This window comes from Carlito syrichta, unplaced genomic scaffold, assembly GCF_000164805.1.
Source record: "Carlito syrichta isolate Samal-C Ts95f unplaced genomic scaffold, Tarsius_syrichta-2.0.1 Scaffold304602, whole genome shotgun sequence".
Classification (NCBI taxonomy): domain Eukaryota; kingdom Metazoa; phylum Chordata; class Mammalia; order Primates; family Tarsiidae; genus Carlito; species Carlito syrichta.
In genome coordinates this window covers 301882-321528 of record NW_007248698.1, presented here as the reverse complement: position 1 = coordinate 321528, position 19647 = coordinate 301882, and the positions used below count along the sequence as shown (strand labels likewise).

Below are 19647 nucleotides of genomic sequence, written 5' to 3'. Positions count from 1 at the left end.
TCTGCCTCAGCCTTCCAAAGTGTTGGGATTATAAGCATAAGCCACTATGCCTTGCCCCTTTTCCATTTGTAATGGGACAATGGTCTTCTCACATGGTCTCCACTGACACCAAGTGGGTCAATGGGACTCGTTACTACCTGGTGGGAATGAAATTTCCAGCTTCCTCTTTGGACTTTCCTGACACCACCCAACTGCTGGTGGAAGTGGCAGTTGGGACCCTTCATTATAGCCTGGCAAGTGAGAAGGTCAAGGCTTCCCACTCAGCTTTGGCTGGAGTGGGTATGGGTGAGGCTGTAATTTTTTTCTGTGGTGTTTGGAAGGAATAGAGCGGTTGATGTCTGTAAGTTTTCTGACTTGCTAGGTTGTCTCTCTCCTGATGTTTTGGCTAGACGGAGTCAGCCCTCACCAGAAGTCTGTTCAGTGAACAGATGAGTGAATGAGGGGATAGATGGCTGGCTGTTGGATGGATAAACAATAAGCATGGCTCCGAATGTGGAGACAGAAGACCAACCAAGGGGTCCCTCGAGGCTGGGCATTTTCATTCTCTGGGGTTCATTAAATGTTTGCTAGAGGAATGCCATCCTCAACTCCCTGCGGCTCGCTATCCCTGCTTGTGCCACTTGGAATGTCACCACACCTCTGCAGGCAGGCTAGTGGATTCAGTGACCTGCTGTGTGTGAGCAGCTCTTTCAACACTGTGAAGTGCTGCGTCAGCATCAGCCACCGTGAAAGGTGGCAATGACCATCATTTCAAGTTCAAGAGTGGGGGTGGCAGGACAGAACAGGAACAAAGATATCCGTGTGTGCCAGTGACAGTGAGCAGGAGACCTGGCCAGTGTGGAGGAGCAGGACACCTGCCTGGGAGGACACAGCGGGAGACTGGCAGCAGAGGGTTGGGCTTGGGTTCCCAGTGGTTTCTTCTCCCATGGCACTGGCCAGCCATGAGCACTGTCTCCAAGAGTCTTGGCAGCCAGGCCACAGGAATCTCTTCCTAACCACATAAAAGCGACTCAGTCAGGGTCCCTGAAGCAGTTCATCTGATACTGGAGAGATTGCAAGATTTCTCACAGATGGCGCTGTCAATTAAAGGTCTCGCCGCTGCACCCCTACAATCCCAGTCTCCAGCACCCCCTGGGGAAGAGCCATTGAGACTGTGACAGACCTCCCAGCCAAGATCTTTCTAGGGATAATTTGGCCAGGCTAATTACCCCGAGTTCATTAGATAAGACTCCAATTACATGAGCAAGGCTTGCAAGCCCAGCACTTCGGGGGTTTTCAAGTTATTTACCTGGTGTCTGATTTTGCTGGGAGAAAATGATTTCTTGCTCCCAGGCAAACTGAACCCACAAATTAAGGCAGTGGCTCCCTCCTGAGCCCTATAAAGGAGGAGGCCAAGATCACAGGCTGTGAACTGCATCTCAGTTAAGGGTCAGCCTCTCCTCCCAGCTCTCTGGCCTCCCCATCATGAACCGCCAGTTCACCTGCAAGACAGGGGCTGCCACCAAGGGGGGCTTCAGTGGCTGCTCAGCTGTGCTTTCAGGGGGCAGCTCATCCTCCTTCCGGGCAGGGAGCAAAGGGCTCAGCGGGGGCTTCAGCAGTCGGAGCCTCTACAGCCTGGGGGGCACCCGGACCATCTCCCTCAACATGGCTGGTGGCAGCGGGCGGGCAGGAGGCTATGGGCTTGGCCGGAGCCGGGCCAGTGGTTTTGCTGGCAGCATGTTTGGCAGCGTGGCCCTGGGGCCCGCGTGTCCCTCTGTGTGCCCTCCCGGGGGCATCCACCAGGTCACCGTCAACAAGAGCCTCCTGGCGCCCCTCAACGTGGAGCTGGACCCTGAGATCCAGAAGGTGCGCGCCCAGGAGCGGGAGCAGATCAAGGCTCTGAACAACAAGTTTGCCTCCTTCATCGACAAGGTGAGACTTTTTAGAGAAAACTGAGCACAGAGCCCCTTTTCCCCTCCACCTTCACTGTCCTTGGCAGGGAGGTCCCTATCTGACACACTGGAAGACAGCTGTTCTTCCCAGGATGCAGACACAGCCCAGGACAGAGCAGGGAGGAACTGGACAGAGCCTGAGCCTCAGGGTTGAGGGGTGGAGATCAGAGGTCGGAGATGAGTTAGAGAGCTTTTTCTAGGAGGCGTCCAGGAGGCAAAGAACATAGTCTCTGGCTGGAGAAGCAGAGTGACAGCCTGTGAGACTCAGAAGCCAGGGAAAGGAGAGGCTTGTGACAGCAGGGAGTGCAAAAAGCTATGGAACCAACCCCTCCTTTCATGTGTCCACCAGCTCAGGCTCAGTCCATAATACACTCAAGCTATGGGGCCAGGTGCATGGTGGCCATGGTGCACTAAGGCAGCGTTTCTCAAAGGTGGCCCCTGAGGCTGGACATGGTGGCTCACACCTGTAAACCCAGCACTTTGGGAGGCCGAGGCAGGAAGATTGCATGAGCCCAGGAATTCGAGACCAGCCTAAGCAACAAAGCAAGACCCTATCTCTACCAAAAATAGAAAAATTAGCCAGGCTTGGTGGTGTGCATCTATAGTTCCAGCTACGTGGGAGGCTGAGGCAGGAGGATTGCCTGAGCCTAGGCAGTCAAGGCCATGGTGAATCGTGACTGTGCCACTGCACTCCCATCTGGTGATAGAGTGAGACCCTGTCTGAAAAGAAAAAAAAGTGGACCCCGTACCCGCAGCAGCAGCACTTGGACACTTGTAAGAATGTATATTCTCAGGCCCTGCCCCAGAGCAAACTGAATCAGAAACTGAATGAGAATCAAGAGTGTTTTCACAAGCCCTCCAAGGATGCTGGTTCACACTCAAGTTTGGAAGCCACCCAGGAGCACAGTGGTAGGACAATCATGAGAAGTAGAGAGCTTAGGGGAGCAGGAGAAACTCCCTGGGGGTGACAACGAGATAGGTTGGTGAAGCATGTACAGGAGTTTTCCAGATGGAGGTCAGACAAAGGCAATCAGGGAGAGAGAGCATGTGCAGTCTCCTAGGACTTGTCTGGGGAATGGGACGCCTCGGGCTGGGTGAAGGGGGAGGAGGCTGGGAGTGCTGGGTATGTGGTGAGGGCACACTGAGGAATGAGGACTTGGTGCTGTGCATGGTGTCCACCTGGAGGCTTTAAGCAAGGGGGTGATATGACATTTGCAGATGGCACTTGAGCCCTGCTCCGACTGAGGCTATAGAGATTCAGACATGAAAATTACAGGAGGGCTCAAGATCCCATGTCAGCTGAGCACCTGTCCTGGCTGGGCTGGGAGAGGCCATGCACAAGGAAACCATGAGGGGCAGGCCATGGGCCAGGCCATCAGGCCCTGTGCAGAGGGCCCAAGAGTGTGAAGACCAGCACAGGCCAGCTTGCATGTCCAAGGCTGTGCCTTGAAGAGGCAGCCCAGGCTGAATGGCTGTGGGGGGTTGGGATTCGTGCAGAGGAACCAGGAGACCTAGATCCTGACAGACTGAGAGGGAGAAGAAGATGCTGGCCCCCCTGATCTTAGGGGCTGCCCTGGAGTGGGAACCCAAGTCAAGGGCCCCAGGGTGGGGAGAATGGTGGCCATTTAAGGTCTGAGGCTCGCCTTCTGCACTAACAAGGAAACACAACTCCTGTTCGGGAGAGGAAACCTCACATCCTCCATCCCTGTTGCCTGGGCGTCTGTGGCATGGGTTCCAGGTGTCTGAGGGCTTGGTCTGTAGGTGTCTACAGGCTTGTGTTCCAGGTGTCTATGAGTTTGGGTTCTAGGTGTCTGCAAGTTTGGGTTCCAGGTGTCTGCAGGTTTGGGTTTCAGGTGTCTGTGGCATGGATTCCAGGTATCTGCAGGCTTGGATTCTAGGCATCTGTGGGCTTGGGTTCCAGGTATCTGTGGCATGAGTTTCAGGTGTCTGCAGACTTGGGTTACAGGTATCTGTAGGTTCGGGTTCTAGGTATCTGTGGTGTGGGTTCCAGGTGTCTGTAGACTTGGGTTCCAGGTGTCTTTGGTGTGGGTTCCAGGTGTCTGTAGGCTTGGGTTTCAGTGTCTATGGGCTTGGGTTCCAGGTGCGGTTCTTGGAGCAGCAGAACCAGGTGCTGGAGACCAAGTGGAACCTCCTGCAGCAGCTGGAGCTGAACAACTGTAGGAACAGCCTGGAGCCTGTCCTTGACGGCCACATCGCCAACCTGCAGAAGCAACTAGAGGTGCTGTCCGGGGACAGGGTGAGGCTGGACTCAGAGCTGCGCAACGTGCGGGACGTGGTGGAGGACTACAAGAAGAGGTGAGTGGGACACCGTCCTAGGAAGGCCGCCTTCTGGGGCTGGGCTTTCCCGGCAGGCACTGAGACGACTTCCTCTGGCCTTGGGGGACCTGAGCTCATCTACCCAGACAAGACAAGAGCCTTCCGCAGGCAACCAGGTGGGCTAGACAGAGGACAGCCAGCCTCTGGGGCAAGGTTGGGCTGTCATGGCAGGTGGTCCCCTCCTTGACATGCTGCTTCCTGCTCCAAGCTCAAGAGAGCCCACATGTGTACGTCACTGCTTCTCAGTTCCGAAGCTCACCCGGGGTACCCCCGAGTTCCAAGGAAAGCCCCCCCGCAGGGTTGGAGCTGGAGTTCCTGTTGGGTCTTGGACTTTTGGGTCATGCTCCTTCTTCTTGCCTTGAGTGGCGGTTCTGGCTTCCTTGCACACCTGCCTCCGGATTGGGGGTGGGTTGTCAGTGAGGTGTCAGGCCACAGGTGTCAAGAATCATGGCTGAAAGGGGCTCTGGCCTACACCTGTGATTTGATGCCAGGAGGGAGGATAAAGAACCTACTCCCTCCCCAGGCACCAGAGAAAATCAGACCTTAAACCATCCAGTCACCAGGCACAGGCGGGGGTCCCTTCAAACTTGCCCACCGTTCTGGCCAAATTGTCTTAGCGAGACAGATTTGCAAAGATAGAATAATACCTGTTAAGAGACACATACTGTGGGTGTCTCTCTTCTTATTTCACAATGTGAACTAACACACACACGCGTGCGCGCACACACACACACACACACACACACACACACACACACACAAACACACATGCATTCTGCTTGTCCTGCAGGTACGAAGAGGAAATAAACAAGCGCACGACTGCGGAGAATGAATTTGTGATACTTAAGAAGGTGAGGTGGGTGCGTGGCCCTCAGCCCCGCAGCAGTGAGCATTGGGCCAGGACAGAGGGGAGGGACTGAAGGCAGAAGGGCTTGGGGCTGGAGGGCAGAAAGAGGAGGTGCAGGGGACATCTGGGGACACCTAGATGTTGGCTTAGGACCGAGCAGTTTGTCAGGGGACAGGAGCCCAGATACAGATAGCCAGCCCCAGCTCACGGCCACTTTGCCTAGGGAGCAGGGCGTGCTTTGGAGGGGCTGTGGGTTGACCTTCCAACCCTGCTGTCTCTGGCAATTCGCTGTGGCTAGCCTTGGTCTACTCTGACTGCCCAGTGACTGGCTGAGAGGGGGATGGGCTCCCACCCCCTCTCTTTGAGAAATAGAGGCAGGAGGAGTTTCAGAGGCAGGAGGAACTCACAGTGAGTCTGGCAATGAGTTCTCACAGTGAGTCTGGCAATGAGGCCTGACTGAAAAGGGGCATTCTGGCCCCGGGACCCCAAGTCTATCTCGTGGGGCAGCTAGCCTCGGGGCTGGGCATGGGGTGGCAGTTTGGGGAGGTCTGGGCTTGAAGAAAGGCAATGCCAGAGGTGTCTCCGGATTCTCCTCAGGACGTGGATGCAGCTTACATGAACAAGGTGGAGCTGCAGGCCAAGGTGGATGCCCTGGATGGAGATATCAAGTTCTTCAAGTGCCTGCACGAGGGGGTAAGGCTCCCCCACCCCACCTCCAGCTCTGTCTTCTGGAAGGACAATGAGTGAAGAGCAGTTGCTTGCTTATCTGTAACTTTAAGCATGTGGGTGCTGGGAGCTTTGTAGATCATAGGTAGGAATGACAACCTAGCCCAATGCCCTGCATGTCCCTGCCTGACCTCCTAGTGATCCTTAAGGGGTTCCCAACAGCCTTCAGCCCAGTGTATTCTCATTTCTGCCTGTCTTCTCTCTACTGTGTGGGGTATTTCCTGGATCTTGGGCAGAATCCCCAGGCATGGCGGTAGGGAGTCCTTTCTACCTCCTCTGTGAAGGTCTGGCTCACGTGTCCTTAGTGTCCCTCGTGTGGTGGCCAGGCTATTTTCTTCCATCTTCCTCTCTCCTGTCCTGTCTCAGGTGACAGGCTGTTTTCTTCCTGGGCTACTTCAAGTCTCCTCAGCAGTTCTTAGATGTGGTACTGAAACTCTGGTTGGTGAGCCTGTTGTTACAACCTTTGGGGAGTGCAGCTAACATCTGGGGGTGGTCTGGGGCCCTCCCGCTGGGACAGGGCCATCACCTCGGCACCTTCCTCTGGTCACAGAAGTCATGTCCTGCTTCTTTGCTTCCCCCACAGGAGATTGCTCAGATGCAGTCCCACATCAGCGACACATCCGTCATCCTGTCCATGGACAACAACCGGAATCTGGACCTGGACAGCATCATTGCCGAGGTCCGCGCCCAGTACGAGGAGATCGCCCTGAAGAGCAAGGCCGAGGCCGAGGCCCTGTACCAGACCAAGGTGAGGCCCGTGCACCTCCCCGGGATCACGTGTTTGGGGGCCTCTGTCTCAGCCTCTGCTTCTTCTGCCCATGACTCATCATGGCAGCCACAGCTTGCTGGGAGTACTGTACATCCCAGGCACCGGGGGAGGCCCGAAGGGAGAAGACGCAGCTCTGTCCTTGGGGTCCACGTAGACGGCTGACAGCCATGGAGGATGAGCAGAGCAGAGTGCAAATAAACGTGGTGCAAATGGAGCTCAGAGCAGGGAACCAGGACCAGGTGAAGTAGGTCAGAGATAACTTCCTGGAGACAGGGAGGTTGTTTTTTTTTTTTTTTGAGTCGGAGTCTCACTGTTTCATCCAGGCTGGAGTGCAATGGCCTGATCACAGTCACTGCGGCCTTGACCTACTGGGCTCAGGCAATCCTTCTGCCTCAGCCTTCTAAGTAGCTGGGACTACGGGAGTGTGCAGCCAAGCCCAGCTAATTTTTCTTTATTTTTTTATTTTTATTTTTTATTTTTGAGTTGGAGTCTCACTCTGTCGCCCAGACTGGAGTGCAGTGGCCGCTCCCGGCCACCGCAGCCTCAACCTGCTGGGCTCCGGCGATCCTTCCGCCTCAGCCTTCCGAGTAGCCGGAATTACAGGCACGAGCTACCACGCCTGGCTGATTTTTGATTTATTGTAGAGATGAGGTCCTACCAAGTTGCCCATGCGGGTCTCGAACCCGCGGACTCAGGCAATTCACTCACCTCGGCCTCCCAAAGGCACAGGTTTACAGGCTGAGCCACCGGGCCTGGCTAGTTTTTCTTTATTTATTGTAAAGATGAGGTCTCGTCAAGTTGCCCAGGCTTGTCTCGAACCCCTAGGTTCATGCAGTCCTCTCACCTTGGCCTCCCAAAGTGCTGGGATTATAGATGTGAGCCACTGCGCCCTGCCGAGACAGAGAGTTTTGAGGGGAAACATGAGTAGTTAGCATGCCAATCCCCTCATTAATTATAATAAATTAGTGGGTCTCTTCAGTGAGATTTGGTAACTCCTAACTTTTCATTCAAGTCTGGCTCCGAGAATAAAAGGGTCCTGGAGTCCTTAGATCTTAACTCCTTTAGTGGGTGGTGGGTGGGAAGTGATTCTTTAGATAATTTGGTTTCTCAGATCAAGATGGCAACTGCCTAATTGCTCCATGCAGTTTATCAGGCTCTTTCTCAAGGGAATCCACACTCTTGGGAGACTTTATCTTGTTCTGTCCCCACTGTCCCCGCCCTTGCTGGCCTGGGACAGAGATTTAGCCTGCAGGAGGAGTGGAGGAAAGCTTTCAGGGCCTAGGAAACACACAGGCCAGGGCTTTTTGACAAAGGTTCAAATGCCATCCCCTTTCTCTAAAACCTTCTACGTTACTGTTGCAAGTTAGCGTCTGGGCTGTCACAGGCTATTACCCCAACCAACGCTTTCCAAAATAATTAGGCAGGTCTGCACAGATGTGATATTTGGACCATTTGCTGTTTGGGGCTATCTGTATGTCCCTTTCACCAAGCTCTTACTGAGCAGAATTTTATTCATGGAGTCCTAGCATCAATATTATAAGGAATTATTTTAAAATTTAATTTAATTTTATTTTTGAGGCAAAGTCTCACTCTGTTGTCCAGGCTGGAGAGCAGTGGAACGGTCATGGCTCACTGCAGCCTTGACCTCCTGGGCTCAGGTGATCCTCTTGCCTCAACCTCCTAAGCAATTGGGACGTCAGGCATGTGCCACCACACCAGGTTAATTTATTTTTATTTTTATTTTGTAGAGATGAGGTCTCACTATGTTGCCTAGTCTGGTCTCAAACTCCTGGGCTCCGGCAATCCTTCTACTTCGGCCTCCCAAAGTGCTGGGATTGCAGGTGTGAGCCACTGTGCCCGGGGCCTATGAGGGCTTATTTTAACTAGTCTCCTTTTAAACTTGAAGAAGGTGAGACTCAGGGAGTTTGAGTCCCTTGCCAAGGGCATTTAGACAGCAAGTGACAAGCTGATCTGAATCTAGGTGGTTGACTGCAGATTCTACTGTGTTTAGGCAAAAAATCACAAGTGACTCCTGGTGAGAAGCACTTATTCTAAGGGTTTTACATGGGTTGAGAGTTGAACAATGGGAAAATGCTGGCCCATCTGTCTCGAAAGGAGGCTGGCTGCTTGGAGTCACAACCAGTATGTAGGGACAGGTTCTGTACCTATGACCTTGCAGGTAAGGGACAGAAGGCTGCCTGTCCCAGGATTAGCACCAAAAATACAACACAAAGAGTGGAGAGAGAAGCTGCTCCGTCTTCCAGGGACTTGGCATCCTTAGGGACAATCTTGAATCTGGGGCCATATTCGGGCCAAGCACCCAGGGACAGAGACAGAGCAGTGCACCGCCCCCAGAGCGCCAAAGGTCACACCTGTTCTGTGTTCCCTAAAGTCAACATCTGGGTAGAACTGAAGTACCCTCTGTTGACTATTTAATGGATGTCATCAAAGGCAGGAATGATCCTAAACTAGCAGATGACCCCAAGTTCATGGCCAGTCATGTTGAGATATAGCTGAACCCACCCCTGCCATACAGACAAAATGTCGCTCATGCTGAACCCTCTCCATCCCAGCCTAGCAAGACTGCCTGGAGCCTGGACCCCAGCTCAGTTGTCAAGGGGAGGGAACCACAGAAAATACAGATCAACAGCTCATTGGTTCCCTCATTTGGTCATCCATCCATTCATTCGTTAGATCTTTTTTGAGTACCAGTCAGACACTGTGCTAGGTACTGGAAATTCATAAAAGAAAAGATCCCTGCCATTGGTTTATTTTGAATCTGATGGGGAAGACGCAGAAACGTGTGATCACAGTACAGTGTGGGAAGACCCAGGGGCAATGGAAGCAGAATTGCACCCAACCAGCATATCAGGGGAGGCCTCCTGGAGGAAGTGACTCTGTACTGGCTGAGTTGGAGCTAGCTAGGGAAAAAGGGAGGATGGACGTGGAAGGGTTTTCAGGCAAAGCCTCAGAGACATGAGAACATGTGGAACGTTTGGAGGAAGCATGGCACTATTTGGCATGGCTGGGGGGCCGGATAGGTGTTAGGCAGGGACAGTGAGAAATGAGTACCCAGATGCCATACTGGGAGTTTGAATTTAACCTTGGCTTTTGAGGGCTACAGGCGGAGGAGTGTCACAGTTAGAGCTGTGTGTTGTAAGGTTGCAGAGCAGAGTGTGAGTCATTCAACAGATCTTAGGGCCGAGTTAACCACTGACAAGATTTGCTGTGCTTAAGACCAACAATTGCAATGAACCATGGTTGGATTGTGGGGGTTGTTGATGGACCTGGCAAAGCTGGGGACCCCTGCCCACCCCTGACAGGCTGCCCAAGCAAAGGTACAGTCTCTGTGTCCGGCTGAGCTCAGCCAGGCCCCAAGTTGAGGTCCCTGTTTGTCCCCTGTCCCCCCAGTACCAGGAACTGCAGCTGGCGGCCGGCCGGCATGGTGATGACCTGAAACACACCAAGAGCGAGATCTCAGACCTGACCCGTCTCATCCAGAGGCTGCGCTCGGAGATCGAGAGTGTGAAGAAGCAGGTGAGGGGCCAGGACCATCCTGACTCACTCCCAAGGGAGGGGTGAACTGCCTAGCGGCCCCCAGCCCCTCCTCCTTCTCTTGGTCCTCCAGCTCAGAACCCCCTTCCTCAAGTGGAGCCCCTGCTCTCGCCCCCCACACACAGCTCCCATCTGAAGTCTGGAATGACGGCCAGTGGTCTTGCAATAATAAGCCTCCCAGTCCTAGGTTGACAGGACTCGACGGCCATGGGTGTGGTTGGGTCTCTGCTCTAGGAGGTGGGCAGGAGAGAGGAGGGCAGGACACTGAGTATGTTGCGGGCAAGGGGGGTCCAGGGGACCTCAGAACTCAGGGCAAATGTTGCCTCCTGACCTCAGTGCTCCAACCTGGAGATGGCCATTGCCGACGCCGAGCAGCGGGGGGACTGTGCCCTCAAGGACGCCCGGGCCAAGCTGGACGAGCTGGAGGGCGCCCTGCACCAGGCCAAGGAGGAGCTGGCGCGGATGCTGCGTGAGTACCAGGAGCTCACGAGCGTCAAGCTGGCCCTGGACATTGAGATCGCCACCTACCGCAAGCTGCTGGAGGGCGAGGAATGCAGGTGAGTGAGTGGAGGGGTTGGAAGACACTTTGCAAGCCTCTGACTCAGTTTTCCAAAGCATGGCGGGGGGTGGGTTGTTGGGTTTGGGGGACTGGAGATGCTTTTGAGTTCACCCACAAACCTAGCCTTAAACAGCATCCAGACAGATAATTGACAGCAATTTCCTTTACAGTCCTCCTTCCACTCTTTGGAGACAGTCTCAGCTTAGTGCTGCCGTGTCTTTTTTTTTTTTTTTGAGTTGGAGTCTCACTCCATCGCCCAGGCTGGAGTGCAGTGGCACGCTCGCAGTCACCCCAGTGTCGACATGCTGGGCTCTGGTGATCCTTCCACCTCAGCCTTCCAAGTAGCAGGAACTACAGGCACATGCTACCACACCTGGCTAATTTTTTATTTATTGTAGAGACGAGGTCTTGCCAAGTTGCCCAGGCAGGTTTCGAACCCATGGGCTCAGGAAATCCACTTGCCTCGGCCTCCCAAAGTGCTGGGATTACAGGCTGAGCCACCGAGCCCGGCTGCTACCACGTCTTTTTTTTTTTGAGTTGGAGTCTCACTCTGTCGCCCAGACTGGAGTGCAGTGGCCGCTCCCGGCCACCGCAGCCTCGACCTGCTGGGGTCCGGCGATCCTTCCACCTCAGCCTTCCAAGTAGCCGGAATTACAGGCATGCGCTACCACGCCCGGCTGATTTTTTGATTTATTGTAGAGATGAGGTCTCGCTGCCCAGGCGGGTCTCGAACCCGCGGGTTCAGGCAATCCACTCACCTCAGCCTCCCAAAGGCGTGGGATTACAGGCTGAGCCACCAAGCCCGGCTGCTACCACGTCTTTAACGCCTCTCGGAAACTGGCAAATATCCTCTCTTAACAGAGAGACAGTAGGTCCCAGATTCAGAGTCTGTGGACAGACAGTCCTATCTTGCCAAAAACTTTTGAATTACTTTGTTTTCACTATGTTTACTTTTACCGCGACTTCTTCTTATTTGGTTAGGTAATAAAGCTTCACAGGAGTAAATACATGGGTTTAAGAAAATAAGAGGGCCCCTGTGGGTGAGGTGCTGTTGGGGGCTTCGAGGTGGCAGCACCACAACTCTGAAGGAGGAAGAGTAGGTGGGGGAGGGAGAGGAAGGGTAGGGACTCATGGGGGCAGCCAGTGCCCTCTGGTCTGCTGGAGACTGAGCTGGCCAGGCTGGGGACTCCTGGCCTGGGCTCGGGCATGGTAAGGTTGCTCTGGGAGTCCAGGTGACACAGACTCTCCCATGCTTTTCTCCCTGTGCAGGATGTCTGGAGAATACACCAACTCCGTGAGCATTTGTGAGTATTTCTTGCTTCTGAGGGAGTATCCCTAGTCCTTCAGCAAACACAAAGTGGGGGGCGGGGCCTCCACCAGGCCTCCCATGGAACAGCCTGGCTCTGTCTGGTAGACCACACTGTCACATACTCACCTCCTTTGTGGAAGCTCATGGCCTCCCATTCGGAAATGCTTCTTCCCTGGTGGAGTCGGCCCCGCCCCCATCACTTCTGACATTGCACACCAGCCCCTCTCCCAGAAGCCTCTCCCATGCCAGGAAGAAACTCTGAGCCCTGTCCCCTCTTCTGCCACCCCACCCCGGCTCTCCTGCCTGAAGGGAACTGGGAGCACAGAGGCGCACCTTCTCATTGAGGGTAGACACCTGTGCAAAGACACAGGCAAGTCTGATGGATGCTGGTCCCCGGGCCTCCCAAGAGAGAGGCCAGCAGACTCCCTTAACTCAAAACAACCAGGAAATGCTTTCAACAATAATTGGAGTTGCAAGCAGAGAACTTGCTGGCTTATCTGGCCTATCCCTTGAGGGAAACCCTTGCCGGTCCTGTTCATTCAAAGAAAATCAAGGTACCTGATCCTGGAGCCTTGTGGGATCCAGGCTGTTTTTCCCGGTGCTTGAGCTGCTCAAGGGACCCAAGTTCATGATGGATGTGAAGTGTTTGCTTAGAGGGAAGCATTTAAGCTTGTAGGGGCTGGAAGTTTGGAGGGGAACTTAGGGCCACCCCTGCACAGAAACATACACTGATTGCTCCCTCCCTCCCTCCTCCACAGCGGTCATCAACAGCTCCACAGCTGGGATGGCAGGCACAGGGCCTGGTTTTGGGTTCAGCGGTACCAGCACCTACGGCTACTGGCCCAGCTCTGTTGGCGGGGGCTACAGCATGCTGTCTGGGGGCTGTGTCACCGGCAGCGGGAACTGCAGCCCCCGCGGGGAGGCCAAGACCAGGCTGGGGAGTGCAAGCGAGTTCAAAGACTCCCAGGGAAAGCCCTTGGCTCTGAGCTCACCCGCCAAGAAAACCATGAGATAAAGTGCAAGGCAGCCCATTTCCAGCAGGGGCCCTGCTCTGGCTTCCTCTGGACTCTGGGAAATCCTTCTGTCCCACCTGTCATCATCTCTGTCTGGCCTTTCTTTGCCACTGGCCTCTCCTTCATCTCTTCGACCTCTCTGCCTTAGTTTTTCTTAGTGGAGAAACGGGATTTAATGCTGCCGTCACCCTGCCCAGCTTTCTACCTCTGCACTCAGGCTACCTTTTCTTTCCTGGGGAAGACACAACCCCTTCTCTGCCTGCATGTTCCCTTGCAGAGGAAGACCCTCTCTCAAGGGTCACCCCCGTCTCCCTGATGCCCCTTCCACACCCTGGCTTAGGTGGTTATTTGACCGGGTGTTCCCTGGGAACATGAGACCTCAGGTCTACCGACGGACCTGCAAGAACTGACTCCCAGGAGGGCTGCAGCAGCCCAGGCAAGATGCCTGGTGATGGGTTGTGGCTCACGTGGTCACTGCTCACTGGCGCTGCTCGTTGCTGGGAGGATCCCCAGAGGCAGGGCCTGTCCATCGAGGGATTTGTGCTCCAGTCTGAGTCCGTGTTCTTGTGGGCCTCGCCTCTCTGCTCCTGTGTCTCACCAATAAACATGTACAACCCATGCAGGGCCAGACTGCTTTTCTGTCCTAAGGGAATCCAGCTCAGGGCACGGCTCTTCTGCACATGGGTGGTCAATGAATGGGAACTCAGGGTATCCGAGGCCTGGAAGTATCTCTAATCCGAGCAAGAGACCCTGTCAAGCCTGCAAGGTCTCGCTGTCACCTTCCCTGGACTTTTGCTACTCAGGGTTCATCTCTGTCCCCACCCCCAGCAGGTGCACCTTCTTAGTCATGCTTATCTCAGGCCAGCATTCCAGTGAACTGACGGTATCTACAGATATTCTGGTTATCTGCAGAGAGAAAGGAGCCAGGTGGCAAGATTTAAAACTGGTCAAAAGGCAGCAGAACACCAGAGCTAGAAAGACTAAGATTGAGTTATGGCTGTCCCCTGTCCCCTGAGAAAAGGCCCAAAGATAAATTTCTCTTTGAAGTAATGATCCATGTTTTCTTGGTCCTTAGCAAAGTTTCCCCTGAGCTGAGTGTGGATGTGTGTGTGTGTGTGTGTGTGTGTGTGTGTGTATGAATGTATGTGTGTATGTAAATATGGGGCCACCCCTGTTATATCCCTGTTTTAAAACGCTCCTGTGCTCAGAGATTTCTCATGGGTGTCCAGGCCATGATGATGCCAAACAGGAGGCAAACCAGCATGCACCGGGGTTGAGGCTCTCCTGTGGTGTCCCAGCAGGTCCCTGTGGGTCCAGAGGGAGCCCTGGACCTTAGGTCGATCACTTTGAATTCAGGTTTGAACTCTGCAACTCACTGGTGATGAGCAAAGCTCTCAATCCTTTTGGGCCTTATCCTTTAGCTATAAAATGAGAGGACTCGGGCCCCTCAGATTGCCAACAGGCTAAAATGGGACAACTTGAGGATGGCTTGTGTAATTCCAGCACAAAGTGGGTACTTAATAAATGTTTGTGGGAACAAAGCTTGTCCTCCATCTTTTTGCTTTAACACTTGACTTAATTAGCTCACTGAAAGAGGTGTGTAGCTGCTGGCAAGCAGTTCACCAAATCCAGACCTTCAAGAGACTATCTTATACACTATAGCACCAGTTTATTTCCCAAAGGAGAACTGGCTGGCAGAATATCTGGTCTCAGGAATACACTCTTTGGGCCAGTGAAGAAAGCCAGCTCATCGAATACTTATTAAGCATATATCATGTGCCTGCGATGTCTTAGTGCTGGGAATACAGTGACAAAGAAGGCTGGTTCATGTCCCTAATGGAGACATGACCATAAAACATGTGACTGCAATATGGTGAGCTATCAGCAGCAGCAGAAGATACAAAGGCAGCCCAGAGGAGAGTAAGGAACCCTAGGGAGGTCAGGGAAAGCTCCCAGAGGAGGCAGTGTGTGTAGAGGTGTTAGAGGATGGAAAGGAATTTACTAGGTTGGACAAGGGGAGGAGATGGGCTTTGTAGTCAGAGGCACTTGCATGGTGGAGCTAGGGTGTGACTTGCAAGTCTGGAGGAGGCCCAGTGGGTGGAGAAGGGGGACAGTGGCACCTGGAGTCAGGGAGGCAGGCAACGGCCACCTCAGAGCAGCCCCCTCGTGTCTGCTAAGAGCTGGGATTACACCCTGTAGAGCTTGAGGGAGAAGTTAACACCTCCAGTGTCAGGTGAATGCTGAGTCAGGAAGACTCTGCCCCTTACTAACTGTGTGACTTAGGCAAGATGCTTCTGCTCCATAAGCCTCTGTTTCCTCGTCTGTAAAAGGGCATTAATAATAGCAGTTGCCTCATAAAGTTGTCATGAGAATTAAGTTTAATGAACTGATATATGAGAAGTACTTAGTTCAGTGCCTGGCACACAGCAAGTGTGTTACTAAGGATGGACTACCCTTTCACAAATCTTTAGTGAGGTGGCAAACAGAGAAGATCTAATAGTGATCAGGAGATTGCTGAATAAACAGGAACTTCAGTTTAAGAGCACTGGCTATTAAGAGATGTTCCTGCTGCCTAACTCTTATGCTTGGGTTCATACAATGACCACTGACTGCCTCAGTGGACAAACCCTGACATCCGAGTGGCTTAACACAACATAGGTTTATTTCTCACTCACAGTCCCAGGCAGGCTATCCAAGGCAGCTGTCCTACATGGCTCTCCCAATGGGAGTATCAGAGACCTAGACTCTTCTGTCTTGTAGCCCTGCACAAGGCACACATGACCCCCAAGTTCTCCGAGACAGGGAAAAGAGATGAAGGCGGCACACGGGCTGTTACCGACCCACCCAGAAGTGACATGCTTCGGACCATTCACATTTCATGGGCCAATGCTAGTTCCATGACCCTCAAGTCCCAAAAGAACCACAAAGAGTGCTGGGAAACGAGGAGAGCCAGGGTGGTTGGTGAGCTCTAGCCTCCTCAGTGTAGATACCCAATGCCGGTCACCAGGTTCCTTGGCCTGTGCTGGGAGGATGCTGGTCTACACTTTCTAGAGACCATGTAAACAACCTCCCTTTGGTTTTGACAATATAACCCCGGGCATTCTGCCATAAACTAGATCAGCCTCATATTATATCTAGGTCTCTTTCGTGCTTTAAAGGAGCTACTGTTTGGATTTGGGAAATTTAAGTCTCCTTAATGGTGAAGTAGAGATTGTTTGCTTAAAGTAAATTCCTTGAAATCCTGGTTCTCATAAGATATTTGGCCAGGGAGAAGGCTCTAGGGTCTAAAAAAAGGTATGGAAAACCCTGAGTTTTGTGTGTGTTTTTAAAAATAAAAACAGTACTTTATTTTTGATACCTATAGAATCAGCCATCCTTCTCTTTCTTCTCTAGTTTTCTTGAAAAAAAACTTATTTATAAAACATATGTTCATAGTAGAAAATTCAGAAATATTAAAAAGTAGAAAGAAGTTATTTATAATCCCACCTCTTAGGCATGAAGTTTTGTACCATTCCTTGGTACAGCAGAAAGCAATATGCATTTCTTTGTTATGGTGTAATACCATCCATCCATCCATCCATCCATCCATCCATCCATCCATCCTTCCTTCCATCTACCTGCCCACCCATGAATCATCCATCTATTTATGTATTTAATCGACTATTTTTTAGAGCAGTTTTAGACTTACAGCAAAATTGAGTGGAAGGTACTGAGCTATCCCCTTGTACCCCTTGCCCCCCTCCCACATAACTACCCTCCTTACCAACATCCTTCACCAGAATGGCACATTTGTTATAATTGATGAACCTATTATGAACACATCATTATTATCCAAAGTCCACAGTTTACACTAGGGTTCACTCTTGGTGTAGTCTATTCTGTGGGTTTGGACAAATATTTAATGACATGAATCTACCACAGAGCACTAACATGTTAATGGTTTAGAAAGTCCTGAAGTAAGACGTCTACTTAACTTTCTAAAAATCCAGTATGGAATCCATCACCACACTTTCCCCCTCGTGACGCCTATTAATTTTCCAAGGACTAGTGTTACAGGACAAGAGACTCCCTTAACCAGCAGCATGTCTGTGAGTCCCAGCTTAGAGTGGTTTCATCCATCTTTTGTTGCAGAGATCTGGTTTCAAAGGGTGAAGTCCCTGCCTAGGCTACCAATCCAGGGGTTGCTTTAGCCCAAGAACTAATGGCAGAAGTGGTCCTGGGGCCTGGGAAGACACAGCAGGTTGCTGTCAGGGGCAGGAGCCATGAGACCCCTCCTCCCCGCCACAGCCGTATCTCACTGGTTCACACCCGCACACATCGAGGTCTCTGAAATCTGTATGTGTCACTTCTGTCTCTTCAGGATCTATAATAAAGGTGACCCAGGGGATGAGGAATTCCTGATTCATCCAGCCGGTCCACACCTCACAGGGAGATAAGGAAAGGTTACCTCACCTGTTCCCTAACCTTGGGCAAAAGTGTCCTGGTCCCAGGGTGTCTCAGCTCCTTAGAAAGTTTCCAGAAAAAAAAAAAGGTGACTTCAAAGACACCCTTTATAAGCCCATCCTATGTAAGGATTCTCCTCTTTCAATCTGAATAATTTTCTTGCTTTTATATTCTCAGTGGCCAGAGTTACTCAACTCTTCTGCTTGTGAGCAACAAGAACTGGCTAAAATTATGGAGCAGAGGGAAAAATCTCATGAAAAATGAAAAGCATAACCTTGAGCTTCTCGAAGGGCCTGCTGATCACCCAGCCACACTGACATTGCCCCTCCCCTCTCAAGACTGGAATACAGTGGTTCCTTCTTGAGGCTTCTCTGAGTCAGGACTGAGAGCACCCCCTCCTCCCCACGCAGGACACCCAGACACTGCTATCCATTCATCTGTGTCTGGTGCCATCTCTACCACTCACCAATGTCCCCACAACTCTGTAGCCTGTGGGGTAAACACCTTGGCTGTTATTATGCCCTGTCATTGGCCCAGTGGAGACTGTGTCAGCCAATTACCACTGGGTGCCATTTGGCCACCCCATGAGGGCCAGGAAGGCTGCTTCCAGGAGAAGACCCGAAGGCAACCAAACTGGAGAAAAGGAAATTGGGCGAGACTAGAGAAAGAGCCTCTGGAGCTTATGTGGAATGAAGTTTTAGAATCTCGTTCTTTTGTTTGTTTGTTTGTTTTTGAGTCTCACTCTGTCGCCCAGACTGAAGTGCAAGGGCATGCTCTTGGCCACCGCTGCCTCGACCTGCTGGGCTCTGGCGATCCTTCTGCCTCAGCCTTCTGAGTAGCCGGAACTACAGAAGTGCACTACCACGCCCAACTAGTTTTTGATTTATTGTAGAGATGAGGTCTCGCCAAGTTGCCCGGGTGGGTCCTGAACCTGCAGGCTCAGGCAATAGAATCTAGTTCTTAGTTTCAGATCTAGTTTCTCCCGGCCCTTTTGACCTGTCCCTAATAATTGGCCACCTTGTGATGCTAAATTAGAGACACCAGGGTAGCAAAAATCCTCATCAGAGGCTTCTTGGACTGGATAAATGAGCCTCTTTTTCTATTAAGAAAACAAAACCCCAAACAACAGAAAACCTTAAGAAAGATTGGCTTCCACACCACACCTAAAGCCTTCCTGGGTTTCCACCCCAGGTCTTCTTCCCTCCTTCCCAGCTAGTATGTCTCCCCACTCCTGGTCTAGAAATGCTTGCCTGGAGAAATCTTTCAGCTCTCTTCAAAGTCACCCCCTAGTACTTGTGACCAAAGCACTCACTGACCTTAAGTCTGTCCCTGTGCCCTGCCTCTCCCAACTGACTGAGAAGACCCTTCAGATCGGGCCAAAGTCTCCTCCCTCTGGACTTCTTTCTTGCACCCAGGACACAGCTGTTGTCACCCAGAAGAGACAGGCTAAGGATGATTCTGGAGAGGCAGGAAGGGGACAGGCTAAGGATGAGTCTCTGGAATATTCTTTTTTTAGCAATGTGATCTTGCTCTGTTACCCAGACTGGAGGACAATGTCACCTTCTTAACTAACTGCAGCAGCTAACTCCTGGGCTCAAGAGATCCTCCTGTCTCAACCTCCTGAGTAGCTGGGACTACAGGCATGCGCCACCTCGCTTGGCTAAATTTTTAACGTTTTTTGTAGAGACCGGATCTCATTATGTTGCCCAGGCTCTCTGGAATATCCTTGACCCTGTTTATGTCCTTCTGACACAGAACCAGCCTAGACATCTGCTCCCATGCACCTTCCCCCTCCCCCACTTACACCCAGAGGGGCCAGACCTGCTGGAAGTTTCCACCCGAGATCTTGGCAGTGATAACCCCAGTAATGGGAGGGCAGCAAATGGAGATAAAGTAGCCAAATTATTATCATGCAGGAGGTACGCACAGCAAATGCTGGGTTCTGGGCCATTTTACAGGGAGGAAGAGACAAAAATCTCAGAGGGTGGATGGTAATTTCCTACATGAAGAACCCAAGAGGCTCCAAGTGATCTAAAGGGTGTTCCAATATACAAATTAGGCTGAGTGCCGACTATTTAAGGGGTGCACATGCCGGGAGGACAGCTGTCTGCACCCCTCTCCTGCCTTTGGCGCTGCCACTGCCTGTCCCCCGCCCACT

At 52.2% G+C, this 19647-nt stretch overlaps 1 protein-coding gene across 1 annotated transcript; it reads left to right on the top strand.

The window, feature by feature from the left end:
• Positions 1–1435: 1435 nt before the first annotated feature.
• LOC103262744 (keratin, type II cytoskeletal 73) lies at positions 1436–13048 on the top strand. Its single transcript, XM_008060385.1, has 9 exons — positions 1436–1911; positions 4033–4247; positions 5059–5119; positions 5713–5808; positions 6425–6589; positions 10022–10147; positions 10502–10722; positions 11994–12028; positions 12792–13048. Exons 1-9 carry the CDS (start codon positions 1465–1467, stop codon positions 13046–13048), a joined length of 1623 nt encoding a protein of 540 aa, XP_008058576.1. The 5' UTR covers positions 1436–1464.
• Positions 13049–19647: the final 6599 nt, after the last annotated feature.

Coding starts and splice junctions, on each gene's coding strand:
- LOC103262744 (XM_008060385.1), top strand. CDS start 1,465: ATGAACCGCCAGTTCACCTGCAAGACAGGGGCTGCCACCAAGGGGGGC. Junction 4,248..5,058: donor GTGGAGGACTACAAGAAGAG/GTGAGTGGGACA, acceptor CTTGTCCTGCAG/GTACGAAGAGGAAATAAACA. Junction 10,148..10,501: donor TCGAGAGTGTGAAGAAGCAG/GTGAGGGGCCAG, acceptor TCCTGACCTCAG/TGCTCCAACCTGGAGATGGC.